The sequence below is a fragment of the Rhinolophus ferrumequinum genome, chromosome 16, assembly GCF_004115265.2.
Source record: "Rhinolophus ferrumequinum isolate MPI-CBG mRhiFer1 chromosome 16, mRhiFer1_v1.p, whole genome shotgun sequence".
In the NCBI taxonomy this organism is placed as follows: Eukaryota; Metazoa; Chordata; class Mammalia; order Chiroptera; family Rhinolophidae; genus Rhinolophus; species Rhinolophus ferrumequinum.
The window spans coordinates 52286908-52306455 of NC_046299.1; the positions used below are offsets into that span (position 1 = coordinate 52286908).

At 52.0% G+C, this 19548-nt stretch overlaps 1 protein-coding gene and 1 long non-coding RNA gene across 3 annotated transcripts; one reads left to right on the plus strand and one right to left on the minus strand.

The window, feature by feature from the left end:
• Positions 1-1555: 1555 nt before the first annotated feature.
• Positions 1556-4009, minus strand: COMTD1 (catechol-O-methyltransferase domain containing 1). Of its 2 annotated transcripts, none has more exons than XM_033130647.1 (7): positions 3394-4009; positions 3109-3236; positions 2760-2865; positions 2553-2671; positions 2409-2463; positions 2019-2212; positions 1556-1803 (listed from the first exon to the last, which is right to left on the minus strand). In XM_033130647.1, the coding sequence occupies exons 1-7, from the start codon at positions 3485-3487 to the stop codon at positions 1651-1653; spliced, it is 849 nt and encodes a 282-aa protein (XP_032986538.1). In that variant the 5' UTR covers positions 3488-4009; the 3' UTR covers positions 1556-1650. The 2 variants fall into 2 exon arrangements, with proteins under 2 accessions (XP_032986538.1, XP_032986539.1); XM_033130648.1 differs by having other exon boundaries at positions 1557-1803; positions 2019-2152; positions 3394-3989.
• On the plus strand, positions 3122-10381 carry LOC117036064 (uncharacterized). The gene is made up of 3 exons (XR_004425315.1): positions 3122-3257; positions 8909-9152; positions 9573-10381. It is a non-coding gene; the product is annotated as an uncharacterized LOC117036064 (long non-coding RNA).
• The last annotated feature ends 9167 nt before the right edge of the window (positions 10382-19548 follow it).

Genomic DNA, 19548 nt, shown 5'->3' on the forward strand with positions numbered 1-19548 from the left:
GAAAATGTAGTGCTTTGAGATTTGTTACACAAAGTTATACATGCCGAAAGTTGCCAGGTCAAGAAGAGTGTGATGAGGAATTAGAAGTGTAAGCAAGCTCTGTATACAGATGTACTGGGGGGCACAGAGGCCCCTCTTGTCTCACTGTTTGTCCTACAGGACTGGCTGGAATGGCCCATGTGAATTACACATGATTAATGCAGAAAGTTGGAATTTGAACCAATTTGTTTGAGTCAGGACCTACTGTTAGGTAAGAAAAACAAAAGATGTGAAAGCTACCTTTTGTGCTTTCAGGATACGTTAAGAGACGTGTGAAGTAGACCAGCAGCTTCTCAAACCGCTGGTGGTGCTCAGGCAGGGAGGAAGCCTGGGTACTGGCCCCGGTGACACCTGCAGCCCCTGGATGGCCTGCTGCTCTTTAGCTAACCAGTGGCCCTCCCTCATGCTGTGGCTGGAGTTCACCTGGTCCAGTACTCGGGACAGGTGTGACCATACGTTGTGAGGTGTGGTGCAAGAAAGTTAGCAGTGGACCTGTTCACCCATGTGTATCCTAATATGCTTTTATGAGTGGGAGGCGGGGTAGGTTTATAGCCAGGGGCCTGAGTGTTGTCTAAAATGCAAGGTATATCCCAGGAGCGTAGGAGTATGAAAGTTGCCACCTGTGGCTCCTGTGGCCTTGCTTCTAGCAGCCTCCCGGACTTCCAGTACCAGGCCTAACCAGGTGGTGGCAACACCTCGGTGTATTCTAGGCTGATGCTGTTTCTGCCTGAGGTGGTGTTAGTGGAAAGAAAACAGTACCTGAACCTGACCTTCCTGTGGCGTGGAGATCTTCCTTCAGTATTGGGGAAGTTTAAATGAGAAAAATGAAGCACCGGCTCCCTCTCTACCCCCACACATGGGTGGTGCTGCTGGAAAGCCTAACTTCTTCTTCGTCTTACTCTGGGGACTTGATGAAAATTGCCGTACTGATGGTCTCCTCCCGATAGGACTGTCTGCTTCACACCTCTGGCCAGTGAGCCCACCCAGTCCCTCACCTTTCTCCAGGACTTTAGGGGGAGGATGGAATATATATGTAAGTCAACTGTGAGATCCTCAGGTCTAAGTGAAGTGGCCTGGTTTGCAGAGGTGAGGCCAAGCTGACAGTTTGGTGAAAACGTGGGCACAGCTGGTGTAACCTACTCCCCTGCTAGGCCTGTTGTCAGATCTCAGACGTGGACTCCCAGTCCCCGCTGCACTGAACTTCGTGCACTCGTCCTTCCTAGGAAGAGAGGTAGGAGGGAGACCAAGGGGCCTCCACCCAGGATCCAGCCCTCAGCCTGTGGAGTGGGGCCTCTGACCAGCCGCACGGGCCAGGTCAATTTAAAACTAGATCTGCCTCCAGTCAGCCAGAGGCTCCTGTGGTCTGGCCACAGCCCTGGTGCCAGGCTGCCCTCAGGACTGCCAGGGAAGGGATGAACTTGGACCTTAACGCTCCCTTTTGCTCAAGAAACTGCTTGTGCTGGGCCTTCCCTCCCTCTCTACCCCACTTCAGTGCCACGTATGGACGCTCAGAAGATTGTGTGCCAGACCCCACTTTATTGACATGTAAAACTCAGGGTCAATGGCTGGGGTTCCCAGGTCCCCCCTCGAGGCCATCGCTAGAGGCCAGGCTTAGATCTTAAAGGCTAAGGTGAGGCCGTCGCCCAAAGGCAGGAGGCTGATGTGGACCCTGGCATCCCGCAGGATGCGCTCATTCAGATTTCGCACACACTGGGCATCTGGGTCCCGCGGCTGAGGCTGCAACACCTCTCCTCCCCAGAGAACCTGCGGAGGGGCGGGGCATCATGGTGCTTCGGAGGGAGGAGCCTGAGCAGGAGCGGGGCGCGGGGCTGGAGCTGGGGAAAGCCTGGGGACTCGCCTGGAATACCTTGAGGGAGGGCCTTACGTGAGTCCCGGGTGGTGGTCTGGGGGCGGGTCATAGGGAGGAGCCAAAGGGAAAGCCCTGCCCGAGAGGATCCTTCCCCTAGTCTCTCCCTTACACTGAGGACTGCGAGGACGCCTCCCGGTCGCAGCAGCTGCAGGCACCGCTCGTAGTAGGCGGTGCAGTTCTCCTTGTCGGCGTCCACCACGGCCACATCGAAGGTGCCGGCCTCGCCCGCGGCCAGGAGCTCGTCTTGCGGGGGAGGGAGGGGCAGATGTGGCTGAGTTCGCAGGCCACGATGGCTGGAAGCCCCTGCTCAGACACCTACCACTCAGGGACCCTGGTCTCGAGAGCGCCAGCCCTGTCACCCTGACTGGCCGCATACCGTGAGGCTGGGCGCGAGAGGCTGTCATTGCCCCAAGCCCATCTGGAGGACCTGGTCACTACCTCGCACCCCATGGCCCCATTTGGGAAATGGTGCCGAGCCCCTTTCCACTCCGGTGCTCACCCAGGGTCTCCAGGGCGGGCTTCAACCGAAGATCGATCTTGTGGTCCTCCTCAGCCTGCGAAAGGGGCGGGGGTCAGAGCCAGCACGTCCCTCCTCCCGGAGCCGGGAGTGGAGTGCTCTGGGTGCCTGACGAAGGACACTCACCTGCCTCCACAGGGGCCGCCCTAGCTCCGGGGGCCCCGGGTTCACCTCGCAGGTCACCACACGACCGGCTGGCGGCAGCGCCAGGGACAATGCTAGGGCCGAGTAGCCTGTGAAAGTTCCTGGCGACAGGGACACGGACAGCCTCAGGACACAGTGGAGAGATGGCCGGTGACTTCGGCCCCCAGTGATTGCGGCCGCGCGCCCTACCTAAGTCCAGCGCCTTCTTGGCCTTAATGAGCCGCGCCAGGTTGGCCAGAAGCTGGGCCTGCTCACAGGTCATCATGGAATACCCCTGCGGCTGCTCCAGAGTCAGCTGTGTGGGGGGGGAGAGGGTCGCACCAGCCCTGCCAATCACCCAGCCACGCCCAGGTTCGGGATCTCCCTCGTGGGCGTAGCTAGGGGAACGCCCCTCCCAGGGAACGCCCACCACCCCGGGGCTAGGAAGACAGAAGCGCGGAAGCCTAGAGTGAGTCACCACCCTGCCCAAGGTCAACGCAGCCACTAGGGTCCGCAGGGCCGGAGGTGGGCGCCTGTCCCCGCCCCCGACCCCGCTGACCAGCCGCAGGCTCCGCAGCGCTGGATGCTCGCGCAGGGAGCGGCTCAGCAGATACTGCCACAAGGGGCTGTCCTCAGCGGGCAGTAGGCGCTTCTCTCGCCGAGATCGCCATGGAGGGCACCGTCTCCCTGCCGGGGAGAGGATACTGGGTCAGGGCCTGAGACTCCAGGGTGCCAGGGGTGAGGTTCAGCCGCCGCCAGCCTCGAGGATTCACGGGCTCTACTCCCGCGCCTGTCCCGCCCGCGGAGGCTCTGTCAAGGGTGCCGCAGACTCGGCCCTACTCACCCAGGAAGAGACCGGTAGCGAAGGCGGCGCCCAGAGCGGCCGAGCCCAGGGCCAGCGCGGCGGGCACAGAGAGCCGGGGTATGGGCTGGATCATGGCACGTGCAGGAGGCGGCGGCGGCTGCAAGGTCACTTGCGCTGCGGCTACCCGGACCGCACTCGGACCCTTGCTCTCCCTGTTGCGCTTTGTCCGGGTATTGCCCGCGGAGCTGCGGCCTCGATCGCCATCTGGCGGCCCCACGGCCTTACTGCAAAGCCCTGCCCAAGCGAGCCGGGCGCCATCTGGTGGCCGCGCTTGGAACTTAGCCTGGCCGGGAGCAAGACCTGCATAGGGTCTGGCTGCCTGGGTCAGGGAGTAAATCTTTGATATGCTTCTTCCTCCTCTCTACCATTTGGCTGAGACCTCCCCTGGGGCGTGTGTGCGAGGGTGCGTGGGCCGTCGGTGTAATAGGGTAGTAAAGAGTACAAAATGATAGAAATTAAAGGATCCCCTGAGAAGAACTGAGAATCAGACCAGGCCTTTGGGGGAGGTGACCAAGGTTGCAGGTTGAAAGAGTGAAGGACGTGGTTTTGGGAAACACAACCAAAGGTGGGCTAGGAAGCTCTGGGGCAGGTCAGGTTGATAGGGCGCTGAGACAATGAATCCTGGGTACCAAATACACATGGGTGTGAGATCTTGGGCCCATCAAGTCTCTCTGAGCTTCAGTTTCCTTTGTGTAAAGCGGGGACCAGAGTCTTATTGTAAATGACACCAGATCCCACAGCATGGCACGCAGTATGTCCTCAATAAATGGCAGCTGCTGTTATAGGTTCGAATGAAGACATCTTGGGGAGGAAAGCGATTAGAGGACAGGTGAGGCCCCCTTGCAGGTGTCCTGCAGGAACATTATCCAGTGAGCACTTATTGGACACCCACTGTGTGTCAAACTGAGGAGGTGGAAGAAGCTGTCTTGGCTTGTATTCTTAGTGAAGCTGGATTCAGGGACCACGGACACAGCACTGGTGAGGAACCCCAGCTTCACAATTTCCTGTTCTGTAAAATGGGGTTATTAATGGTCTGACGGGATGAAATGAGAAAATCCAGGTGAAGGACTCATACAGGGCCCAGCACTTAGTGGGCCACATTTAAAAGGAGTCAAAGTCCTAAAGGGCAGAAGGTCCCCCGGCTGCTGCTCTGCAGCTGTCCCCTGGGGACAGCCCAGTTAGTAACCACACTGTCCAAAGAAGAGCTCCACTGAGGGCTTCCCCGGCGGGGCTCAGCGCCAGCAAGGCCTAAAAACAGGCTTGTTGGTGGTGTGGGGGGGCGGTCAGTGAGAGAGCGACCGGCTTGACTGAGGCTGTAGAGCACGTTGAGTTGGAGAGAAACTTGGAGCACCTGACTGACCCAAGCTGCGGGAACCCTGGGCCTTGGGAGGTGACGCCCGAGGAGGCCCACTTCTGGGGCGGGGCTCCGGGAGCCAGGGGCGGGGCCTCCAATCAGGCCAATCAGCCGGCGCCCCGCGGGAGGTGCGAGGGAGGAGCCTGCTCTGTCACCGCCTCTGGGGCTGGGCCTGGGTGCTGGGTGGGCCCACGTCGGGCTGCCCCGCTCCTCCCACTTCCCTGTCGCCAGGCTAACGGCCGCCTCGGAGGAGACGCTCCTTCCCTCTTACCTTTACATCCTCTGTGTCCTGCTTGGCCCTGTAACTGTTTCTCTGACCTAACTACGACTCTCATTCTTCAGGGTAAGGACTGAGGCTGCTGGTCTCTCCTCCCCCAGAGCTGAGCACACAGCAAGTGCTAAATAAATGCTCTCTGAATAGTGTGCTGGCGGTGCTTCAGGCTCCTTGCTGTCTGAGCAGCCAGTCTAGACAGTAAAACTAGTAACAGGGGGGGCCGCTTATTGACCGTCCCTGTGAGCCTGTGATATTCCCATTTTCCAGGGGAGGAAACCAAAGCTGAGAGAGACCACCTCTCCGTGCTTACTCCCCAGACCCTGCTCTTGCTTTCTTAAACCCTCTGACCCCCTGGCCAGAGTGGGAACACGCGGATGAGCTTCTCTACAGCTCGGGTCCCCAGCCAGAACCAGAGTCCCCTGCTGGGGCGCCTCCACCAGGCCAGCCGGCACGTGGACCTTGGGCTCAGCCCGGGCTGCAGACCCCACTGTCTCCCCTGCCTGAGAGTCCAGGCTTGGGCAGACCCCCGGCTCACACCAGAACCTCTCTCCACCAGCCTGGCTTCAGGCCGAAGCCCACGGAGGTAGGGGGGCAGGCGGGGAGGGGAGGCATGTCACCATACATCCCCGTCAGATTAAAAAACTAATTTGAAAAGATTAATGTATTCCATTCTTGTCAGGCTGGCTCTGATCCCGCTGGGCCTGCGGCCGCTCTGCCTCCTGATTATTGAATTTTTATGGCCTGGTAACTAATTGCAGATTCCCTGTTTTGTTCTATTTCTTTTTCTCTGACATTTTAATTTCAACAAAAAGCAGTGGTCTCCATGCAGGTTCTCTCTGGAGATCCTAATGGTCTATAAAACAGAATGACTTATAGACGTGGCACCCACTTCAGTTGGCGAGCGATTGTTTGAAACCTTGCTGATCACGCAGAATTTAATTTTTCCGCCTCCCTCCCCCATTTGCTCCTCATTTCTTGTCTCTTGCATTGATTGCAACACCAGCATCTCAGCGCACAATGAAGGGAGCAAAGTGTTGCCTCCGAATCTGTTACAGCGTCTTTTCCTAGAAGTCCAGGGGGCTGAAGACAAAGTAGGTTTTGAGTCTTTTCCTCAGAGGTGGCCCTGGAGGTGGTGGGGGGAGCTGGACCTCCGCAAAGGTGCCACGTGGATGTGGACAGCTGCCCCAGAGGGGGAGGAGGGCCATTTCTACCTCTCAGTTGCCCTTTTGGCCAAATGCAGCTGCCCTACTAGGCACCAAGGAGTCTGCTGGCTCATGAGGGCAGCAGAAATGGGTGCCTGTACATTCCCCTAGGTTCACACCAGGAAGTCCGGGGTTTGACCCCTGACCAATTCTTAGCCAAACCAGGTCACTGGGGGGATCAGCTGTTTGCAAAAACGGGCCTGAAAGAGGCACCTGAGATTTTATCCCAATGCCCCCAACTTCTCCTTCGCCCAGCCTTACTAACATCACACAGGCTGGGCCCCCACCCCTTGGCCCCCAGTACTAGGTGGGGCGGGGGCCGAAGCGTAAGCTCACAGAGTCAAGTTGGGTCTAAGGGATTGGAACTCGACGTCTTCAGGGGCCCGGCAGGTAGGTGAGGGGAGGGTAATAGGAGCAGTGGGGGCTGTGGCGCCTCCAAGCTCATGCCTCATCGTAAGGCATGGCGGCCACTTGGCTCCACCCTATAGTGCCCTGTGGGAAGATGGGTGCAGTGTGGCCAGACTTAGGATTTTCCAAGAAAGGTTGGAAACGTGGCTTTCAATGTAAAACCTCACAATTTACAAAATTTGGGTTAGACTTTTTTTTAAATAAGTTTTATTGGGGAATATTGGGTATTGGGGAATATTGCGCCTCTCCAGGGCCCATCAGCTCCAAGTCGTTCTTCAATCTAGTTATGGAGGGCGCAGCTCAGCTCCAAGTCCAGTCGCCCTGTTTCAATCTTTAGTCGTAGGGGCTTCAGCCAGCAACCTTGTTGTTAAGAGCTCGTGCTTTAACCAACTGAGCCAGCCGGCCACTCCTCCAGCAGCTCAGCAGTGGCTCCTCTTCAAGTAGTTGTGGAGGGCGCAGCTCACTGGCCCACGTGGGAATTGAACCGGCAACCCTGTTGTTCAGAGCTTGCGCTCCAACCAACTGAGCCATCTGGCTGCCCCTCGACTTTTTTTTTAAGCACCATGTCAGCTGAACTGTATAATACATCTCTGATCTGGCCCATGGGACAACTGTTTCCTGTGATTCAGAGCATGGATCAGAGAAGCTGGGAGATGGAAGTGGAGTCCAGCAGAGCCAGAAGGGTCTCAGTGGCTGGTTGACAGCCCCCCCCGACCCCTACCCCAGGAATCTTCTTCCTACCTTTGGGCCCTTCAGTCCCCCCACACTGAGTGGGCTCTTCCCAAGCAGGAGTGGGCTGCCAGAGGCGCCTTTGGGTCTGCCTCCAGGACCTGCCTTTTTTAGGTGTCCTCTCTCCACAGAGAAACTGTATGTAGCCTGGAGTCTGACCACATCTGGGTAAGGTCTGTCGGACTCCCCAGAGAGGACGGCAGCTTTGCACCTAAGACTTCAGGAGGCAATGCCCTGACTCCAGGGTTCCAGGGGCCTGTTTTAAGATGAGTGAATGGATGCAAACAGACGTGAGACAGGCTTCTGGGGCTCCTGAGATAAGCTGAGGAGGACAGCGGTCCACAGCCTATTCCTGTCTCCTCAGTGCTGAGCTGCTGTAGAGCTGGCGCCGGCAATGCCCCAGCCCCTCGTGCCTCAGTTTTCTCATCTAGATAGGCCGAATGGCAGGTGCCAGCACACTCATAGGCTCCGGCGTCAGATGGACGTGGCTTCAAACATGGGTCCCACCACTCACTGTGTGGCTGTGAGCTCAGAGTTCCTCAGCTAGAAAATGGGGATGCTACTTCTGTGTTAGTGTTCTATTGCTACGTAATAAACTAGCACACACTTAGTGGCTTAAAACAACACCCATTTATTATCTCAGGGTTCTGTAGCTCAGAAGTCGGGCTACGAGTGGCCAGATTCTCTGCTCAGGGGCTCACCAGGCTAAAGTCAAGGTCTTGCTGGGGCCGCAGTTCCGCCCCGGGGCTCTGCGCTCTGGCTATTGGCAGGTTCAGTTCCTTCTCACAAAGCTCCTCATTTTCAAGGCCAGCAAAGGCACCTTGAATCTTTCTGGGTCTTCAAATCACTCTGCCTTCCTCTTCTGCTTTTAAGGGTTCATGTGACTACATTGGCCCCACCCAGACAATCCAGGATAATGTCCCTATTTTAATGTGAGCTGGTGAGTAACCTTAGTTATACCTACAAGGTCCTCCTTGCCAACCATGGGGATAACATTAGTGGTGGAGATCATGAGAGGATGGCAAAAGTCTGCCTGGCACAACGTCCAACCTCTGAGAATGGCTGTATGGATTAAAATACCCCTGCCTGGTTCCTGTCCCCGCTTCTTGAGCAACACAGGATTAGATATTTAAATACATAGGATTCCCTACTGCCGCATGAACAGAAGTGGGACTGTTCCTCACAGCAATCCTCTCTGGTAGCGAGAATTGTCTCCATTTTCCACATGTGCAAAGCGAGGTGCCCAGGTGTCAGGTGATGCATAATTGGCAGAGCCAGGATGTGACTTGTCTCTCTCAGCTTCCATAAAGATTTGTCATCTCAGCACTGGGCCCAAGTCCAGAGCTCCGAGGTCCATTGGAAATTCATTTAGTTCTTTGGGGAGGCACCCACTATGTGCCAGAACTTTACCTGTGTTCCAATTTCTTTCGCTCAATTCAGGGGTTTTGGGAGTCCCCAGTGAATGACTTAGGTGTGTGTTTCATGGTGTCACCTGTTTCTTTCCTCCTTTCTTGTTGGGGTGTCCAGGGGTGCTTCTGCAGGACACCTCGGCTGACCCTTAGGAGCCTTTACATGGTCAAGACTTCATGGGGCCCTTTGGAGAAGTGGCAGAGAAAGTCTCCCTGCAGCTTTGAACTCTTCACATTGAGACACTGGCCTACACTTTGAGTCCCTCCTGCCCCAAAAGAAGACAAACACACGTACTTCCCAGAAGGCATTGCTCCCACCTATCGGATGCCTGGCGCGAGACTCCAACGCAAATGTGGACGATGTGAGTTAGTGATTATGTGAAGGAGAGCGATGCTCTGGCAAGCAAGTGTGACAGAGGTGGCGGTGCCTGTTTCTGCTGGGATGGTTGTGGTGGAGCCTCTACCCAGAGGTGGGCTGTGGTGGCTGTGTTCTAACTAAACACTCCTATGATGGGATTGGGAGGGGCTTCTAGCTGTGACGTTCCTGATTGGCTGGTCCTCCCAGAGGCCGCTCTTTACAACAGAGTGGAATTTGCTCTTTGCTACAGAATGGATTCTATTACTTGTAACAAAGTAGAATCTGCTGTTTGCCACAGAGCAGCTTCTATGGTTTGCAATTAAGAGTCCTGCTTGGAACTGCTTTGTGGGACTGATTTTCCCTGCTCCAGCGGACACTGTTACCCTTTACTTCTGAGCCCTTCCTCCTTTTGTCTTGCCAACAGGAGCCTGATCCTGTTCAACTAACAGCGTACCCAACTCTGGGGGATGAACTGTGACCAGTCTCAGGCTGTCACAACCAACCTAGTGCTTTTTTCAAGATATCTGCTCTCACCTTCTCCTGCAGTTCATTTCTGGCCAGAGACAAAGGGGTGCTTCTCAGGACGTTTCCCTCCTTGATGATAAGAAACCTCCTTTTCTTGTTTAGCTTCATCTTACCTTGAATGGGGTTGTGTAAAGATGAAATGCTTGGAATCATAGCAGCCATATTCTGGCCATGAAGCAACAAGTTTAAGGATTGAAAACAACCAAACGGTGAGGATGGCGAGAGGAAAGATGGAGTGTTGGTCTTTGAAGACATTATCTAGCCATTAAACCACCCCTAGCAACTGTCTACCTCCAGACTACTTGTTATGTGAGAGAATGGAGCCTTTTATGTTTAAGCAAATGATTAGCTACATCTTACTTGAAGCTCAAAGCATTCCTAACTGATACAGGCCCCCAACCAGGGTGGCCTGTGCCCATCGGGGTGGCTTAAAGTTGGTACTGAGATAAACCTGTCTGTTTTTTCTTCAGCCTAGAGTGACAGATTTCATACTGAACTTGAAATCATGCCCTCTAAAGGTGAGGATTCGTTTTTCTCAGGAGTGAGCTTTCTCATAGGAGATGCCCCATCTCAGACTAATGGCAGGCCTAGTTCCTCCCCGTCCCTCCCCACAGCCTGATGAGTCCAAATGCCAGCACTGGGCACCCATCGTCGCCCTCCTGCATGCCTGTGGCCACCTACATTTCTCACTCATGCTTCAGTGGGTCAGCCGGGGCACTTCTGCTTCAGGTGGTGGATTTAGGTGTTTCTACCTGTGGATGCTCTTGCCCAGGGGACAGCACAGGTGCAAGAGGCCCACCACACAAGTGCTTTTATTTTTTAATTAAATTAAATTTATTTTAAATTGGGGAACAGTGTGTTTCTTCAGGGCCCGTCAGCTCTGAGTCGTTGTCCTTCAATCTAGTTGTGGAGGGCGCAGCTCAGCTCCAAGTCCAGTCGCCATTGCAGGGGGTGCAGCCTACCATCCCAATGCGGGAATTGAACCGGCAACCTTGTTGTTGAGAGCTCGCACTCTAACCAACTGAGCCATCCAGCCGCCCCACAAGTGCTTTTAAAGCCTCTGCCTCAGTCAGGTCTGCAGATGTTCCAGTGGCCATAGTGTTACTTCGCCAAGCCCCAAGTACAGGCTAAGGATGCATGCTGTACCCCCTACATGGGGTGGGCCCCTGAGGTCACGGGGCAAAGGGTGTGGACGTATAGCCCTATTATTGGTGGTGGGGTGAAGAGTCAGGAGCAGCAGTCCAATCTATACACTGGTCCCAAGGGCCCCAGGGTGTCCCCACAGCTGTGGGTGCAGAGGTCCCCCATTGAGCAGGCCCTTGGCAGGGGCACGTGGGCCGGGGTAGCTGGAGCTGAAGATTCCCCAATTCATTTAGCCTTAGAGGAAGAACCTAAAGCTCTGGGAGTCAGAGTGTTTACCTGAGGTTGCAAACCAATGCCTGCCTCCACCCACCCTCACTGCCATCCTGAACCCAGGCAGGGGAAGGAGCTGAGGGGTCAAGCTCACCATACCTGGGTCCAGCCCAGAGCATCTGCCTCCCTGCCAACACGAACTCCCAGCCCTTTCTTTCATTCTCACCACCCCCGTGCTCAGCATATGCCCGTTTCCCCCAGAGTTGCCAGGAAATGTAGCCTGGGACTCAGGGTTCACACTGCATTGCATAGGAGACCTCTCAGCACTTGTTTATATCTGGCACCCTGAAGGTGGCCTGGGGATGTATTCTGTTTGCTTTGATCAGTGTTTAGTTTGCTAGAATGGAGCCAGCACTGACCAATCAGAGAATTTCACAAACAATTCAGAGTTGATTTCAATTTCTTTGGAAAAAGCAGACGATTTGACAACCCTGGACCCATTTTACTGCCTGGCAGGTTGGCTGGCATTGCGTGGTACCTGTCCCCACCCCCATGGGGCATGTGCCTTTGCTCCAGTCCCCACCTTACTCTCCCCTCTGCCTCAAACCCAACAAACTTCAGTCGTATTCCATATTGGTCTTTGTGCTGCTGGCACATGATCTAATCCACTTCCCAGAGGCCCAGCGAGGAGCGATACCCACCCAGGGTACATACCCAGTCAGGGGCTTTTATTTCTCTTTCTCTCTTCCTGATAAGAACTTTATCTGGATCCTAGTGAGCAGCCCCTCTTCTGGGCTCCAGAGCACGTGCCCAGTCTCTGCCTCCAACCCCCACTGGTGCCTCTTCTCTGAGGCAGAGCTGTCCATGTCATGGCTGGAATTCAGAATACCCCTGGTTATTGCTGCCCTGAGAGCACAGTCGGGGTACCCAGTCCCTGAGCTACATGGGGAATCCCCCTAAATGTATAAAAATGAGATACTAACTGCTGATACTTATAAGGCACTTGCGGTGTGCCAGCGACTTCTTGCAACTTCATGTTAACTCATTCAGTCCTCACATTTATCCCCACGTTGCTGATGAGGAAGCTGAAGCACAGAGAGATTAAGCAACTTGCCTGAAGTGGCACAGTCTGTAAGTGGTAGAGTTGGGATTTGAACTCAAATCCTCCGGTTTCAGGACTTAAAACAGTTCTTAAGTACTAAAGTGTCCTAGAAGAAATGCCTATTGAGGTGGCTGCTTTTCCTTTGCGTCTCATTTCACCCTCAGACTTGCCCAACAGAAAAAAATCCAAGAGAACAATGGCTTAACCAGGAGAGCAGTTGATTTCTATTTTATAGGTACAGCCTGGAGGTGGTAAGGAAGCTCCAGAGTCAACAGGCCTCTACTCTGATGTGCTGCCATCTTCTTTGGGTGGCTTCTCTTCTTCATTGAGCAAGATGACTGCTTGAGCTCCAGCCATTACACCTTTACCCCGTAATGGAGTAATGGAAGGGTAAAGGAAGGGACAATATAGGACTCATCCCCTTCCTTTAAGGGCACTTCCTCAGAGTTTGACAGGATGCTTCTACTTGCATCCCTTTGACCAGCCCTTAGTCTAATGGCCATACGTCAGCCTAGAAATCGTGTTTATTCTAGAGCAGGGGTGTCCAAACTTTTTTCAACATTTTTCACCAAGAGCCATATGCGGTAAAATACACAAACAGCCGGCCACTCACTCGAGGTGAAGCACGTATTGCCTCACCTGGTTTACTTAAACAAACTAAATATATTTTTCGAATTTGCTGCGGGCCAATAAAAAATGGATCGTGGGACACAGTTTGGACACCCCTGTTCTGGAGGATTGTGTGCTCAACTAAAAATAAGTTATATCATTAAATGGGAAACATTTAGCTTCATAGCTGCATTTTACAGATAAAGACACAGGGTCAGAGAGAGGAATGACCTGATAGAGGTCCCACAGCCAGGAAGAGGTAGAGCCAGGATCTTTTGTCTCTGGGTTCGTTGGAGCAGGTGGGGCTTCAAAGACACACTCTGACAATTTCCTGGCGGATGAGGGTGTCAGTGCATATGTGCACACCCCCTCCCGGGTCTCAGGCACACCCAGGGCCCAGGTCCTGCCAGCCAGAACCCCCTGTGCCTTCAAGCCCTGGCAAGCCTCTCTGGGCCCAGAGCCGTCATCCCGGCAGCAGCCATGTCCCAGGCCCGACTCCATCCATCCCACTCATGCCGGCATTGACTGTGCTTAGGCACATTCCTGAGGCGGCCTCAAGAGTGCTGAATAATTCAGGCCTGCGTACCGGGATAATGAATTTACTGACAACTCAGCGTGGTCTCCGTACTTACATTTCAAGAAATACTGAGTCCCCAGGCCCGCTTAGCAGGCTGGGGATGTACGCAGACCGAGAAACTGTTGCTTCTGCCTGCCTCGTGCGGTTCAGGCCTGATTGAGTGGAGACCCCACTCTGGTCTCACTGGTTCTTCAGCTGCTTGGGCGAGTGGGGAGTCTGTGGCCAGGGTGTCTGCCTGGTGGGAACTTTGGGGTGAGGTGGAAGTGGACCACGGAAGCTTTGAAATGCAGAGCTGGAAGGGAACCCAACAATCCCTGGGTCCTGCATGCCCATTTTCTGAACAGAGAAACTGAGGTGGCAGAAAGGACAGGCCTATGCACCTAGACACTGTGTTCTGTGGCGGGGAATACTGGGGTGACTTTGGGACTCTGGCAGAGAGAGCTGCTTGTTTCCCTCTAACCTGCTGCTTCCCCACCGCCCAGCTGCTGGAGGCTAGCTGCCAATGGCTCACAGCTGCCCTTTCACTGGAGCTGCATCCTGAGGCAAACAAGAGCGCCTCCACCCAGAACGCCACGCGTCACCCCGCACAACCTGGGCAGGCCGCGGTCAGTGACTGACTGATGTGGCAGCACATGAGGTGCCCTCAAGACTCAAGGTAGGACTAACTCTGTGATGCTGTTTGTGTTCCGGAACCCTATGTGGGACCAGGCTGCGGCTCGACCCCCGCTGAGACCACATTCTGGTGTAACTTTTACCCCTTCCCTCTTCTTCTCCTTCTCACTCCCCTTCTCCTGAGTCTCCCTCAGTCCGTCATCTGAATAAGAATCCCCAGTGCAAGCTCTGCTTCTAGAGAACCCACCTAAGACACCTGCATTTCCTGGTCTGAGCTCTCCTTTCTGAGGACTCCCCCCAGAGTGCTAAGAAGGGCTCAGAGCCAGGAATCCTTGGCCCTGGCTCTGTTGTGTGACTGTGAGGAAATCACTTCTCTTCCCTGGGCCTCAGTGTCTCCAATATGTGACTGGCTAAGGGAAGGCTCTCTCAGGTCCCTTCCAGCCCTGAAGGTCTCTGATAAGACCTCAGGTACCAGTAAGCCTTCTGCCCCGACCTAGCCCCACACGTGCATCCCACCGATGAGGCATCACTTTTTCTCGGAAGGCTTTCTCAAAATGCAAAAGCAGCTGAGGTGAGAATGAGTTTCACTTTAGGTAATCGTGCTGCAGGGCAGAATCTCTCCAGTTGGGATCCTGGAATCACTTATAATAGAACCCATCACCTGAACGGTGTTTGTTATTAACATATCCCTTCTTTTTTTGAATGTGGTACTTGATGTCTGGAGCCGCAGCAGCTATCTTTCAACTATGAGGAAACAGCATAAGATGTAAACAACAAGTTCAGGATGGTGAAATAGAAATATAGAAAGAAACTTGTTTTCAATGGCATTTATGAATCATTGCACAAAACCTGAAAACTACTACTGCTAGAATCTTAGTGTGTGAAATAATTGTCTTTATTGCTCAAGCAAGTCTTGGCTGACTTGCTTTGGACTGTTATTTGCAGCCAAACAAACCAACAGTCCTTATCTCGTTGAATCATAATAACAGCCCTTTAAAGTAGTGATTATTGGCTCAGAGAGTGACACAGCTAAGGTCACACAGCTGGCAGTGGCAGTGCATTTTTGGGCCAGAGCTTTCAGGTTGGAAGGAATTTTGATTATTGATCATTTAGATCCTGTCTCCTCTGTGCCGTGTCTCCACTGGGAATAATCCCCTTCCTTAGCCATTCTGGTCTTTGGTCATTCTCTCCCACATCTATCCCACCCTAGGTCTCAGCTCAGAGACCAGGGCAAGGTGCCTTGTAGGATGGAAGGGAGGAGGCAGCTACTGTTCATTCCTTCATGGAGTTTCCCTAATGAGTGGCCAGATCCTCGTACCAAAGACTGAGGGGAAGGCCTAACCCATTTTTGGAGATAATTCTGGCATCTAAACAGCCCTAGACCTGTGTGTGTGGGGGGGTGGGGGGGTAAGGGGGGCTGCAGCTTACAGCGAAAGAGAGAGAAAAAGCTCAGAGATACGAAAACAGACAGCTAGACAGAGGGAGAGAAGGAGAGGAAGAGAGAGGCAGAGCTAGAATAGGAGGCGGGTGAGAGGAAGGCAGAAGAGAAGGATCTCAGGTTTTAGAGAGAAATGTTGAGATAAACTGACAGTGAATGTCAGCTCAGACACAAACTGGTACGTTCCCCCTCCCCCAGCTTCAGCTTCCTCAGCGTGGGATCCACTAGGGCACCTCCCTTGCCAGGACAGATGGCTCTGTGCTGAACTGTAGCAGATGCCCAGCAAACAGGCTCCCCTTTCCCGCCCCCCCCACCCCCTTCTCCCCTCCCCACACCAGTCTGATGGTCTTGGTTGCTGCTCTGAGGGTGGAGGTAGGACTAGAGGATAGGCTGATATGGCCTCAGGCAAAAACCTTCGTTCAGCCTCCCCTGGAGATCAGAGACCTCCAGGAGGAAAGGGAGCAATGTGTGACTATGTGTGTGCGCCCCCTGGTGTTCCGGATTAGGTAGACACTTCCAGGTGATCGGACAGCAGGATATTTCTTTCCCTTGACAGAAAAGTGGCCTCCACAGACGAACAGCATAACTAGAAATGCATCTGTCTCCTTATCAACAAAGTGGGGTGCGGTGCGGGTGGGGAGATTTTTAAAGACTCACCAGAAGGCAGAGAGTTAGGGAGCCACATCTGGGATCAGCTGGTGAGGAGTAACTGCTACAGACCCTGGGACTGGGTCCCCCAACCTCGGGGGGGTTATTGAATGTGTGGGAGCCCTATCTGAGGGGCCTCCTGTCTGCCCCAGATTAGTGGGGAAGGCAGGGACATGAACAGCTTCAGATTAAGGGCAGAAAGAAGGGTCTCAGTCAGGCACCCAGGGCAGCTGAGCTTCCCCTCCACCCCTTTGGCTTGGGTGGTCTCTGGGTGGAGTCTGGACCTCCAGGGCCTGGCACAGAACCTCAGCTGAGTGGATGTCATGACAATGGAAGGGGGTGGAGTCCAGCCTCAGCTGGGAGGGAGGCTCAGGGCCAGGGCAGCTGGGGAGCGTCTCCTCTCCCTGTCACATGCCCTGCTCACCTGGCTAACTCTTCATGCCTAGGTGTTCAGGCAGGCAGACTGTCTCCAGGGAGCCTTCCCCCACCTACCAGGCCAGACGTTCCCCCTGACCATGAGGGTGGGTGGTTTTAAAACATGCCCACGAATTCTTAAACACTTCTCTCATCAGGAAATAGAGTCTGTGTCCCCTTACCTTGAACCTGGGTGGGCCTCGGGGAACAGAATGGAGCGTAAGTGATGTTCTGTGACTTCCGAGGCTGGTTAGAAAAGGCCAAATAATTTCTCCCAGACGCTCTCTTGGGAACTTGCTCTGGAACTGTCAGCTGCCCCGTAAGAAGTCTATCTCCCTGAAGGCCGCCATGTGCAGCGACCACATGGAGTGAGAAGGATGCCCAAGGGGCCCTAACTCCTCCATTCCCAGCTGTTTGAGTCTTCCCAGCCCAGATGTCAGACATGTGTGTGAGGACGCCTTGGAGATGAACCCAGCCCCAGCCACCAAATGTCTGCAATGTATGACAGCCCAGAGTGAGAACTGGTGGAGTCCAGGCAACCTCCAGATTCATGAGCAGAATAAATGATCGTGTATGAGATCCTAGGGCTGCCTAGATAACAAATGACCACAGACTGGGTACAACAGAAATCTATTCTCTCACAGGTCTGGAGGCTACAGTCCCAAATCAAGGTGTTGGCAGGGTTGGTTCCTCCCGAGGGCGCTGAGAGAGACTCTGTCCCAGGCCTCTCTCCCAGCTTCTGGTGGTTGCAGCAGTGCTTGGTGTTCCTTGGCTTGCAGATGCATCACTCCAATCTCTTCCTCCGTCTTTGCACTGTGTTCTCCCGGAGTCTCTGTGTCCAAATTTCCCTCTTCTTATGAACTTATCTGAACTAATCACATCTGCAATGACCCTATTTCTCAAATAAGATCAGGTTCTGAAATACTGAGGATTAGGACTTCCACATATCTTTTTGGGGTGGGGCAGAATTCAACCCATCACATATAGTTATCATTTTAAGCCACTGTTTTGGAGTGATTTGTTATGCAGCAATAGTTACTCAGAACAGTAGAATTAAGGGATGGCTAGAGAAACAACTAGACATCAGTGGAAATGTAAGGAGATGGAAAAATTTACCAGAACATCCCTCCAGGAGGCTAGTGTATATGATTGGAATAATTGATTTTCTAAGCAGCTTGCATTTGGGGTAGGGACTAGATCCTCCCCCCAAAAGATGTATGTTGCAGTTGACAGATGTGTTTGAATAACAGCTTCTTTAATGCCTTCCAATGCAGGAAAAGAGCTTGGGTTTTGCTTTGTAGGGTATTTCTCCCTCTTAAATGTTGAATATTTACTTAAAGAGAATCAACTTGATTATTGAGTGTTTCTGGTCTCTATGTATAAACAGCATGGACTTGTTTACCTTCCCGCTTGGAGCACGCTGATTAACTGTGGGGTGTCTAGCTTTTCCATAGACCACAAGCACCGATGAGGGCAGAGACAGGCTCTGTTTTGTTCTCCCCTAAATCACCAGCACAGTTCTTGGCACAGAGTAGGTAGCTTACTAGTTATTTTCCGAAAGCACGGATGTTGGAAAAGGAATAAAGGGATTTGAAATCTGCATGATGACAAAAGATTTACAAATAAATCAGCTACAAAGTATCTAATGATGCTAGAAAAAAATATTTTGAAATTCTCTTCGATTAATGGAAGAGGCTGTAAGAAAATAAGGGAATTAACAAGAGGTCAGGAACAAACTGGAAACAGCAGTCCAGGGAAGTAAATGATTTCTGAAACTACTGAACACCCAGAGGATATCTACCTCATTAAGTAGCCTTCAACTTCCACCACCTGATCTTCTGTGACACAAGAAAGAAACAAGGGATTATAAAAATAACCAGGTAGATTTGAAAAAGAACCAGACATAAATTCTAGACATTTAAATATATCACATATGAAATTAAAAACTCAGTGGAACAGTTAAATAGAATAGACAAAGCTGGAGAGGGAATTAGTAAACTGGAAGATAGATTTGAAAGAATTACATATAATCCAGCACAGAAAGAAAAATGGAAAATATGAAAAAGAGGTATGGAGGATGGAATGAAAAGCTCTAATGTATGTCTAATCAGATTTTTTGGAAAGTAATTATAAGAATAATGGGAGAGAGGCAAGGTTCAAAGAGATAGGTGGCTGAGAATTTTCTGTGGTTATTAGAAAACATGAATCCTCAAGTTCCAGAATTCCAGTGAATCCCAAACAAAATAAATAAAAAGTCCATACATAGATACATCATATCCAAACTGAAGAATCCCAAAGAGAAGGAGATCTTAAAGGTATCAGAAAGAAAAATTTTTGTTTTTCACAACTTCTGTAATTAGATGAAATTAGACTAATGGCTTATTAGTTACAATAATATCAATAGTAACAATGAAAGACAGAAGAATAATAACTATAAAGGACTTTAACAAAGACACCAACTAAGGACTGTATACCCCAGTCCCCAACAAGACTGAAATAATTTCTTGAAAGATAAATGTCCATCAACTTATGAATGGATAAACAATTGTGGTATATCCACACAATAGAGTATTATTTGCCATAAAAGGGGATAAAGTTCTGATCCATGCAACAATGTGGAAGAGTGTTGAAAATATTACGCTAAACAAAAGAAGCCAGACACAAAGGCCGCAAATTGTATGATTTCATTTACAAGAAATGTCCAGAATAGGCAAATCCATAGAGAGGGAAGGTAGATTTATGGCTGCCAGAGGCTGGAGTGAGGGACGGTATGTGGAGTGATAGCTAAAGGACGTGGGGTTTCTTTTTTGGGTGATGAAGTGTCCTGGAATTAGTGGTGATGTTTGTAAAACCTTAAAAATATACTAAAACCACTGAATTATACACTTTCAAAGGGTGAATTTTATGGTGTGTGAATTATATTTCAATAAAAATGTGAAAAACAAGAACGGTGGAAATAAAGCATTTTTATTTATACAAAAACAGCGAATTTATAAACAACCGACCCCTCATTAAAGGAATTTCTGAAGGATTTAACTTGAGGAAAATGATCTGAGGAGGAAAATCTGAGAAATGATGAATTTCTCAAGAAATAACAAGAAATTTCTCAAGAATAAACAAGA

Excerpts from the sequence above, each read along its gene's own strand:
- COMTD1 (XM_033130647.1), bottom strand. The coding sequence starts at position 3,487 with ATGATCCAGCCCATACCCCGGCTCTCTGTGCCCGCCGCGCTGGCCCTG. Across the intron at positions 3,237-3,393 it reads CGCTACCGGTCTCTTCCTGG|GGAGACGGTGCCCTCCATGG; the intron begins GTGAGTAGGGCC and ends TCTCCCCGGCAG. Across the intron at positions 1,804-2,018 it reads GCGTCCTCGCAGTCCTCAGT|GTTCTCTGGGGAGGAGAGGT; the intron begins GTAAGGGAGAGA and ends GCCCCTCCGCAG.